The 11,038-nt window shown below is 39.5% G+C and overlaps 1 protein-coding gene across 1 annotated transcript; it reads right to left on the bottom strand.

Moving 5' to 3' along the window:
• Positions 1–2,215: 2,215 nt before the first annotated feature.
• Positions 2,216–8,554, bottom strand: LOC110043107 (uncharacterized). Its single transcript, XM_089291954.1, has 5 exons — positions 8,098–8,554; positions 6,890–7,042; positions 6,202–6,414; positions 5,387–5,502; positions 2,216–3,606 (listed from the first exon to the last, which is right to left on the bottom strand). Exons 1-5 carry the CDS (start codon positions 8,455–8,457, stop codon positions 3,372–3,374), a joined length of 1,077 nt encoding a protein of 358 aa, XP_089148080.1. The 5' UTR covers positions 8,458–8,554; the 3' UTR covers positions 2,216–3,371.
• Positions 8,555–11,038: the final 2,484 nt, after the last annotated feature.

Here is an 11,038-nt window from a genome sequence, read left to right as displayed (position 1 = left end):
CCGCGCTTAAAACGCGATCGAGTTTTGCGCATCTCTAAACGCGCAAGAACTTACGAGAGAAAAGGAAGTTGACAGTGGCGAGAATCTCTCACCCAAGCACTGTCCAAATCGATAGACTTCCACAAGCGAAATAAACGTGTGTAGATTTGGGGGAGGGATAAAAGTATCATCTTTAAAATGTTAGGTAAGCATTGGTTTTGATCCCCGCACCTAAAACGCGAGTGTGGCGTATCTCTAAACGCGCGAGAACTTACGTGAGAAAAGGAAGTTGATATGGGCGAGAATCTCTCACCCCATGAGGGGACGCAAATGACTTCTACTGTATTTATTTCTGCCTGGTGCTTTTTTTTTGTTTTAAATTCTATGAGAACAGGGCTGTGTTCCTCTAAGGCTGTGGGTGTAATTCGTAAAAACACTGAGTTCTGATAAATCGTTTAGAAATTCTTCAATCTAGTTGAAATTTATGTTGTGGGCACTTTATATGTAGCCCGTGATGTAAGATACCTTAGACTATTTTTACTGTTCATGATGCACTGCTACTGTTAGTCTGCTTTATAAATATTAATTTCAATTTAATTGATTAAACGTTCTTTTTATGCGTTCCTGTTAAAAATGATGCAAAGTTGTCAGTTTTAGTAATTTCAATGTCCTGTTAGTACCTTCTTGTTACTTGATGAAAATTTTGTGGGGTTTGTTTTACCAGGGCGCTTCATGACGCCTCCTCGAATAAGCTATACCTTCCCTAGATGAATCGTCATCAGTTTATCGTATGTTATTCAGGTTATTGATTGGAAAAATAATTATACTTTTGAACCTTAGTTCCTCTATTTTCAGGGGATTGGGGGTGGGCTCTCTTCGTTCGGAGGTCGTTACTTAGCGACTTTTACGATTCGTTGCGTGTGCGAGCCATTGGCCAAGCGATTGGCCAAGCTATTGGTAGCCGTGCATGGTCTACTAAAGCACTGACAAGCTAACTTAGCTCCATGTACTAAGTTTCTCCTCGCGCTTTGTTTTTTTTGCCCTCGGCTGTGTAATTGTGCGATATTCTCTACACAATAACTTCAATTGCCGAGCGTGATAATACTGCACGTGGCTCCCACTGCCAACGACATACTCAGACAAGTATTCCAGATCATCTGGGTTTTTATTCCTTAAGATCTGTGTTAGATTGATTAATGAAACGCTCCTTTACGCCTGGACAAGCATCTCGATGCAAGCTCAGAGTTTATTGTGATGGCTTTCATTGGGTAAACAAGACATTTACGTCTGCTCGTCGCGCTCAACATCCATTCGTAGGCACTTTGGAATCTTTAAGTTCAGTTCGTAGATCTGAACTTGGTTCAGGGGGAGAAGCAGAGGAAGGTTCATGTTGTGTAATTCGTTCATCATTGCGGGATTACCTTATTTATCGGCATTCCCCGGTTTTGTCCGCTCACGTTTTTTTCCTGCCCAAGTCTTTCTTCACGTGTTTTAGACGTGATCCGATATATAATGACTTTGTTTTGTTCCAGATTATTGGCCTCGGTAGAGCCCGCCATCATTTGAAAGCATCGGGAATGACTCGAGCGCACTATTTACTTTTAAAGCACTATTAATATCGGGACTTCATTTTAAAGCTTGTCTCATATATTCCATCGGCCCTTTCTGGTTTATTTTTTATTTTATATCATCGACATGTCACTGAAACAGATTATGACGCCTTCCCTGGCCGCAAGACGAAGAACCCTAGTGAGAGTATATAAGGAATGCTAGGAAAATTTCCTACTATTTCTCTGCGATACTTGCGGTAGAAGTTCCGTGCGTCCCGTCATGTTACCTCAAGTGTTATTGCCTTGAGTTTAATTTTATGCCGGGCCAAATGCTGAAATCAAATAAAGTAATCTTTTTTCTACAATTGGCAATAATTTTTACGCAAATAAGCAACTTTGACCTAGCCCTTTGTTGCTGTTTGCAGAAAGGCACTGATCCTAAGTGAAAATATGGGGGCGGCTTGAGTTGAATGTTTGAATGTGTGTTTTATGATGGTTTTTTTGTCTTTACAAAGCTACAGATGATAGGACACATACCTTTTTTTTCAAAATCGGCGTTATTTTAACAATTCAGTTTTTATTTTCCAGACTGGGCAAATCAGTACTGCCCTCTTTCCAGATATTGCTCACTAAGATATCCAAGATGGCGTCCCAGTAACGGCATCGCAAAGGAATGCATAGCTTACTTCACCATGAAGTATTGTTGGACATTTATTTCACATTGCTTTCTAACGGATATTAAACTAACAAATTAGATGTCAGCGTGCAGAGCCATAAGACCTTCTATTTAATGGTATTTCTTAGTTTCTCACGTAGCCAACATTTTAAACCCTACTTATTGGTGGAATGGGTTCGCGTTTATGAGGGAGGGAGATAAATGAGCTGCAATATTTAGAGAGGAAACCACATGAGCCTTAGCTGGTTTTCATGTAGGTCCTTTATCCTGGTCGAATTAGAATTTGGAGATGTTGGCTTTTGTGGAGGGTTGAATTTCGAACCCGGGCCACATTGGTTGGAGGCGAGCACTCTCACCACTGTGCGATCCCAGCTCCTTTTTGAAACGTCTTAAATGTCTACTGAGATGTTTTCTGTCTAGGTTCCAGACCCCCATTGATACGGTATATAAATAGCTTTCCAAAAAAATTTAATGGTTATACTTTTGAAAATGTATGTTGACTAACATACGAAACGTCAAGTTCATAAAATGCATGTTTTTAAAATGTTTATCACCGCTGTTTGTTTTATATTTTTAATCAAGCTTGGAAGTCTTGTTTCCTTGTTTCAAACTAAAAATGGCGAGGGGAGTTTTGTTAATAAGCCACGAAACTGAACATAGTCCAAAGAAAAAGGCGAATATATTCAATGACCAATCTTCGACAATTTTACTTGGGAAGGTTTGAAGACCGTTAGACCTAAAGTGTATGTTGTCCTTAACTTGGAAGTTTTCTCCTTCTCCCTCCTCCAAGTCCAATATTGGGCAATGTTAGATGTTTGGCGGCTACAAAAGCACGAGAATTGTCTGAACGATCCAACATTGACACAAAATTGAAGAGGAATGAGGGGGAAAAGCACAAATAACGAGAATTGATTCAACCTTCCCAACAGATTTGTCGAGGATCATGAGTAGTACAAGGTATCCATCACGATTATATATGGAGAAAGCGTTTTAAGCTATTGGCACGAGAAGTAGAAAACAAAAGCACATATGGGAACAAATTTAAGTTTACTAGATGAGGTGAGCATAAAAACCACCCACAAAACAACCTATTATAGCACTCTAAATAGCTGCATTATATATTTTTATTACGCGCAAATCGTCGAGTGGAATTCAAATTAACTGTCTCACAGAGGCTTCCTGAGGACCAGCCTGAACACTGGCGTAAAAATATCTTTCCTTCCCGCTTGTGTAAGTGCATCTGCTGCTGTTAGTAACACATTGTGGACATCAGTGGATCCCTGAGGTACAATACGGAGCATTTCCATACCTGACAGCATAAAATGAGTGAGTTTTCTACCAACCGATGACGCTCTGAAAGCCTCAAGAGAGAAGGCGTGTTTTCCAACGAGGAACGTGTACCTTTAAAGAAAGTATAAGAAGAAAATGAGGAAGTTACTTCGCTATCGAACATTTGAGTAACATTATTTTTAAACTGAAACTTTTTAAGAACGTTTCGGAGAACACTTGCAAGTACTAAAAGGGACTGATTCAGCTATTGCTGGTTTTCAGTGTCACGCAATTCAAAATAGATCAAAGTAAAAATAAAAACCGGTCAATAGATAAAGTCCAGAATCTGGGAAATGAAAGAAGGTAAATATCCAAAGACTCTCGCCAAAATTCTGGTCACAGCAATTTTTCTTATGCGAGATATGCGGAGAAATTTTTTACCCAAATTTATAGAGATTTGTATGGAGACGCCATGCAGGTGCCCATCCGTATGGGCACGAACATGGCGGCCGGAAACCAACAGAAACATCTGTCACTGAGTTTTGCTACAAAAGCGTGAATTTATCCCTCGAGGAACTCTAAAACATTAAAATAATACTTTTTCTAATACATGAACTGTTCAGATAGCCAAGTTCCGCGAAATAAGTCACTTTTTTGACCATCATGACAGCTCTCTAGGCCGTCACTGATGTAAATGCCGCGTCACGCGAAAGCTTAGAAATTTAAGCGAAGTGTATCACAAAACCAAGAACCCATTCGGAGCGAAAATTTGTATGAATATTAGTTTTCAGCTGCTCTTATACATCATTTAAGTAAAATCTCAGGAAGATCAATAGTTTTGTAGTTCGAAAACCAGCTATTTCGAAACGTCATGTTAGTACAGCGTCTCACACCAGTAAAGACCTCGCGTTCAGTAATAATAATCGCCTATCTCTTTGCAAGAGCGGCCTTGGAAAAAATAGATTGGAATTTGAAAAGCTCTGCCAGCATTTTTAAGAATTACCTTGTATCTCAGGAAAATCGATAACTACTGATTGTTATCTAATCACTCCGCATTGAAACGAGAACAAATCATTTTCATACTAAATATCATCACACGCAGACAAGAATCAGGAATAAGCATCTTGTTTAATGACGTCTAGACTATCATTACAGGGGCAACGATGAAAAATAATCGTTAATATCACAACTGTACGATAACTGTCAAATTTCCTCATGTATAGAAATTTACATTAGAACGTCTTAAATAAGTACATTGATTTCTAAATAACTCCACATATCTAAATTTAAGTAATTCAATTATCCAACAAAATAGAGATAACAGTAGAATGAATTCCCCACAGGGGTAGTATAGTAATTGTAGTAGTAGTAGTGTCGAGGTGTTTAACTTTTGACAAACTAAGAGAGGACACTAATAAAATCTAAAGTTGATACATTAAAATTAGGACATTGACACACACACAAGTAGACAAATCTAAAAAGCAAAAAATTCTAGCTAATTATTACACGTGTATGCTAATTGAGGACACTAACAGAATCTAACAAAAAAAATTTGGATATTTACACAAATACAGTTAAAAAAAAAATCTAAAAGGTAAAAATCTCAAGGATTAAGTGAGCATGTCTCAGCGTAATGCACCTAATAACAAATAATGGCAAAAACAAAAGAAAATTCACAGAAACTGAGTTATGAAATACAAAGTTCGTGTTTTTTTTCTTTAAAAGAGCTAGAAATTCCAACTCATACAAGAATCTGTGTCTACGCTTCAACCAAAAAGTACTCAAATACCTGTCATTTCACCGAGTTGTTAAAGAAAACTAGAGCACGGGATTAATGTTAATTTCTTCTAAGTAAGTTCTGTATTGTAGTAATGCAAGCTAGAGAGACGGTCATATCTACTTTACTACTTACCATGGAAGTTTCCCATCACACTGTGCATTTTTGTACTCTAAGATCTCAAATCCAGATCTTCTGATTGCTTCCAATATGACGGCCTGGGTTCTCATATCAGGTACTCCATTACCAATCTATAAAATAACATGGAATATGAGGCTTTATATAAAGGTAACGAAACAGAATTGACGTGCTTATTGGGGACGAAAGCACTGGCAGCAGACACACTAAGTATTAGGTTAATCATATGTAAGAAAGAAACAATGTTTGCAGGTAATGAACTGATTTGATAAGGTATATAAAACACCGTAGAGAGTTTCCAGTGCCGTCTTTTCAGGCGCGAGTCTCTCACTGGTCCTAGCTCTGACAAAGGACGAGGGCTCGAAACCACATTTCTAGATTTTCTTTACGGTGGCTAATTTACCTTTTGACTTAGTTAATGAAATTAAAAATCGGTTTTCACTTCCCCATCAACGCAGCACAAAAATTTCTTATCCTTGAGAATGTAAAGGACTGCATTTGGCATAACTCATGAAACTGTCTGTCTGTCTGTCTGCCTGCCTGTCTGTGTAAATTGACTGACTGACTGAATGACTGACTGAAGGCCGGACCAATGAAGTGAAGGACGAATGAATGGTTGGAAGCAGGATGGTCGGATGGATAGACGGACATACGGCCGCAAAGGAGAGGAGGTGAATAATTGATGGACAGACGGACGGACGGATGGCGATGGACGGATGGATCCAACCGTCTGCGAAAGACATCGTCTCTACGGTATGCCACCCGTTGTATAGCAATAACCATTTATTGTCATTCTTTGTGCAACACATTACCTCAATGTCTTCCTTGATCTTCACATGTTCTGGATTCTGAGGGTCGTAGGCATCTGTCATAGCCCAGGCAGAATCAACAAAGATAGCCCCTGGTTTGAGTACACGCAGTATCTCTCTGTACACTTGTTCCGGATCTCGTGCATAGACAGAAGACTCCAGGGCATATGCGCCGTCAAACGTGCAATCGTCAAACTCCATGTGATGATAGTCTCCCTACAAAAACAAACATTTACTATCAAAACAGGATACAAATCATCTCCTCTACTTAGAGAATTCAGTTTAAATTGTCCAATAAAAGTCGTCAACAACGTCAAAAAGTAGGGGCAGCGTGCGCAACATCCATTTTGGTGGCAGCTTTTGCAATCATCGAGATTAGCAAATGGACGTGCTCTCTTGTTATAGATCATAATTGCTCTGCAGTGTTGTGCTGTGTTGTCACGACTGTCACGGTTGTGTTGTGTTGTATTGTGTTGTGTTGTGTTGTGTTGTGTTGTGTTGTGCTGTGCTGTGCTGTGCTGTGCTGTGCTGTGCTGGGTTGTGTTGTGTTGTGCTGTGCTGGGCTGTGTTGTGCTGAGCTGTTATGGTGTGCTTTGTTGTGCTGTGCTGTGCTTTGTTTTAATTTTCTTAACTTTACTTTTATTTAATTAATTTACATGATTTGAAAACTATATGACTGTGACTAACTGACCTTGACCCCACTACATTGGTTTTGCATATTGTCTTGTTCAATGTGATACTTCACTCGCTTGAGCTGATATTCACAGGGGTTCAGGCCAACCACTTGAGCTCCAGAAAACTTGGCGATCTGCAGCATAGGTCCCCCCACACCGCAGCCAGCATCCTGAAACACAAGCATATATATACAGAAAACACTTAGCGCATCTGTAAGCACACATTAGCACCCTGAACATTGGTCACGCAAGACAAATGAATACAGTTTTAACCCTCAGTTTTAGATGTCATGTCCGAAGGGTTCATGGCTATTTGGACGATGTCATTTCCCTGTGCTCGCGAGGAAACGGTTCAAGGTGCAAACTTTCCGAAATACGCTTCACCTGGCCAGGCCAAGGAAAGATCGCTCATAATGTGACCATTCAACCATTCCTGCGGATATGTGCATATATTTTAGACTAATGAAGAAGCAATTGTGTGTCTACGAAGTGAGCCATAAACATCCATGCAAAACACTTATTCATAGCAAACCGATAAGAGTAACTTGTTTGACCATGAACGTATGAAAATCATAATATTTGAACGGCGGGATAAATATAAAGAATGAAGATGTGAGTGATCATTGCAGCTTTAATTAACCAGTAATGAAAATAAAGCACGAATACATGATGATCATATTTTCATAGTCAAATATTCATCATTCACGTGTTTATCACGAAACAGCAAAATGACCAGCACCCACATGGAACGTGATGGTCAGATAACCAGTACTTCTTCAAAAAAAACACCTCCTCATGAGCACTGCACCGGTTTCGCTGAGGTCATGGATTCGACTCCTGTACAAGCCTGTTTGTTTTTAGTTGGTTTTTTTCACTATTGCTTAATTAGTGTTCATAACGTAACTGCGGCAATCATTTATATCTTTAAGAGTAACTTGTATTAAACTCCTGATATTTTATATAAATGTCACAAAGTTAGTAATCAGAACTTAACAGAGTAAATCGTTTGTGACGTCCATCAGTGGGGTGATTGCAATCAGCCAATGAAACAACGCCACATTTGATACATTTAAATACGTGAATTAGCATTTCAGACATTTGCATGCTCTGACTCATGATTCTCTGATTTTCATTTTATCGGGAAATTTCATTGTTTTTTTAAAATAGATAGACTTCATGCAAGTCACTCATCAATGGGACTGTGTAATATCTTTGATTCTCTCACCAGAAGTTTCATTCCTGGTCCAGCCTTTATAGTCCTCGCTATATCTCTCTCGTAGGCTGCAATACACTCCTGCATGGAGCTACTTGCACTCAAGACGGGTGCAAAATGAAATGATCTTCCGTATCCATACTCGTAAAAGTCTGTAACAAGCGTGTAGAAGTTGTCAGAAATATCTCTCACTTCTTGAATTCGCTTCTTCCTGTTAGCTTCTCTTTCCGATTCCTCTTTGCCCCGCTCGAACTGTTTGACATATCTTGTAACATTATCACGAACAAAATCATGCCCGTACGCTGTACGGTTATAATTCATCAAACTAGCGTGGTCTGCATTTTCAACGTTATCTTTCTCGCTATTAGACATTATTTAAAAACTGCAATTAATGCGACGAGCTAACACCCTGAAATGCTACAGGTAACAGAACGACCTGCCACACTCATGTGCAAAACCGCATGCTGTTATTTCATGTGACAATGAGTGTTCATCGTCACGCAAATGTACCCAAGCGAAAACAGTCCCCTTCACGTGCCGGAAATTTCCAAAATCGTAATTCATCGGCATGCATATACCATAACAAAGAAACTTGGGGACGGTAACGAATGCCATCATTAGTTACCACCTCTGATACCTGAATTAAGTTGAGATCGAATTTGAAAGGTAGGTTTACTTGGAAAATGTTGAGTATAAAGGGGTGCACGAAATGAAGACAGTGCCACTGTCTACATTTCGTGCACTGTACGGGTCCGCAAATGATCCCTGGACCGCAAATGATGCCAGACCGCAAATGATCCTCAAATTGAACCGCAAATAATCCCGATCAAAAAATAAGCAATGGCATGGATTCATATCAGAGGAAGGTGAGAACATAAACAAAAATTATGCACTAAAAAACATGTTTTATCACTTTACAAAGACAATATTCCACAGTTGCGGTTTTGTTCTTCGAACGGTTCAGATCGTTTTCACTGTCACGCAATAAAAAAAAAAAAAAAAAAAAAATCGAAAACCAACCAAAGGAAAAAGCTAAGAAATTGTGATGTACGCTATAGAAGATAACTAAATAAGACACTTCTCCAAGTTTTAGGCCTGTGCGTTTCCCCAAACTTCAGAAATTCGTCGTAAATGTTTCCCAGAAATCTACAGAGCCTAGTAAGAAAACGCAATGTTGGTATACATCCGTGGTACACCAATATGGCGGCCGAAATACAGTGTAAAACTTACTTTGGCTTTCCAGGCGACTGATTATCAGTACTAAACAAACAAGCATTTACATAAGCATTTTTCCTAATGCTCTAACTTCTAAAAAGGCACAAAATCATGAGATAAGTATATATTTTTCAACAAACTCGATCGTAGCCCTGTGTCACGCAACCTCCATAACCCTGAAATTCAAAATGCTGTGGTTTCCAAACGAAGCACGCTGATTGTCAACAGATGTAAATATACCGCCTCTTATTGCTGTGTTTACATTTTATCTTTTACCAAGGCAAACACTTACTAAGGTCAAGTTACTTAACCTTGGTAAATTCGTCCAGTGTTTATACCGGCTCAAATAACTCAAGTTGATCTTTCAACATTCGCGCGCGCTGCATTATCAACGTCATGAAATCGAACTTGGACGAGGATCCCACCGCAGCGGAACAGGAGCAAATTGGGGTGCCATCATTTTTATAGGCGAGGACCTCATTTCATAATATTGCGGCGAAAATTCAGCTGCTTGATCATACCCAGAGGGCCGTCGATAAAACCAGGAACATGGAACATCCCGGAACATTCCGGAACATCCCGGAACATCGAATAATTATGATAATTATGAGAAAAATAAGTAAAATTAAATTTCGAAAATAAAATAAACAAAAATAAACTGGTATCAGCTCGAAATATGAAAAGATATTTTGGGGGGTAGGGAGCGTTGGGTATTCCTTCAACTGACCACAATGAGTGCAGGCTCCTCTTCTTTTCGGCCAATTGCATTAAGGGGCTTTACAGCACAAACCTGGACGATTCGGTCGATGAATGTCAGGTAATTTATCGCGTTTCCTTTGTTGATCCCCGATTTCTTCAACATCTGAGGTGTTCGTAAGAGCATCATACAGTTGCTTGTTAAGTCAGTAGCCACAGTTGTCACTACTGTTCTGTCTTCGTGTTGCAATTATCATCCCCAGTTTCGCGCTCTCCGCCAGGAACGTCTGGCACTATGCCCCACCAAGTGCAGACTCAGCCGGTCAAAGATTACAGCAGTGCGTTCACGCGCGTACTTCGCATGTTTGGTCTACTTTGGTGGCGTTTGATCGAATGTCAGATAACGATCTGCACGTGAAGTTGAACTAGCGATGAATAGATTATGGCCTACGGTAAAAGTTTTTTAATTAATTAAGAATTAACTTGTACTGGAGAAAATATTTTCCAGGAAAGGCATTTGAACTGTTGACGACACTTTGAATTCAATTTCAGATCGCCAACACTTGTAACAAATATTTCTTGAGACAGTAAAAGTTTTGACCAGCGACCCTGTAAGACAGCGCGTCGCAAAATGTTTTTAAATTTTGTGTTAGTATTTGTTTACACTTTCATCAAAGCTTGAGCAGTCCGAACTAGTTTGCACAAGAAACTCAATGCCGAAGAGTTTTTATTTCTACCTCATGGAGAAACTATTTCTTCACGAGAAATCGTGTATACGTATATCTTTGAATTAACGTAATGAATCGAATAAAGAAATCGAGGGGGCCGCGCGACCTTTTTTTCCCTTGTATTTTCTTTTAAGTTTCTGTAACCACCGACTTTCAAGTGCATATTTCTTTAAGATGGAGAGGGTGAAGGGTTCGCTCTCACCGTGATTTCTTCAGCTCCCTCTTTCTGGATTTTCTGCGGGGATTAGTGCCCGGCTGTCCCTAGTGGCTAACTCCTTTACAAGAGGAAGAACGGATAAATCGACAAAGTTCTT

Source organism: Orbicella faveolata, unplaced genomic scaffold (genome assembly GCF_042242905.1).
Source record: "Orbicella faveolata isolate gen_17 unplaced genomic scaffold, um_ofav_v1 contig_24, whole genome shotgun sequence".
Taxonomy (NCBI): domain Eukaryota; kingdom Metazoa; phylum Cnidaria; class Anthozoa; order Scleractinia; family Merulinidae; genus Orbicella; species Orbicella faveolata.
This window is presented reverse-complemented; position numbering and strand designations above follow the sequence as displayed.

Bases quoted from the DNA above. Each gene is read 5' to 3' on its own strand.
- LOC110043107 (XM_089291954.1), bottom strand. From the start codon at position 8,457: ATGTCTAATAGCGAGAAAGATAACGTTGAAAATGCAGACCACGCTAGT. The intron at 6,415-6,889 runs GTCAGTTAGTCA...TTGTTTTTGTAG, and splicing joins ACCAATGTAGTGGGGTCAAG to GGAGACTATCATCACATGGA. The intron at 5,503-6,201 runs GTAATGTGTTGC...GTTATTTTATAG, and splicing joins AGATCAAGGAAGACATTGAG to ATTGGTAATGGAGTACCTGA.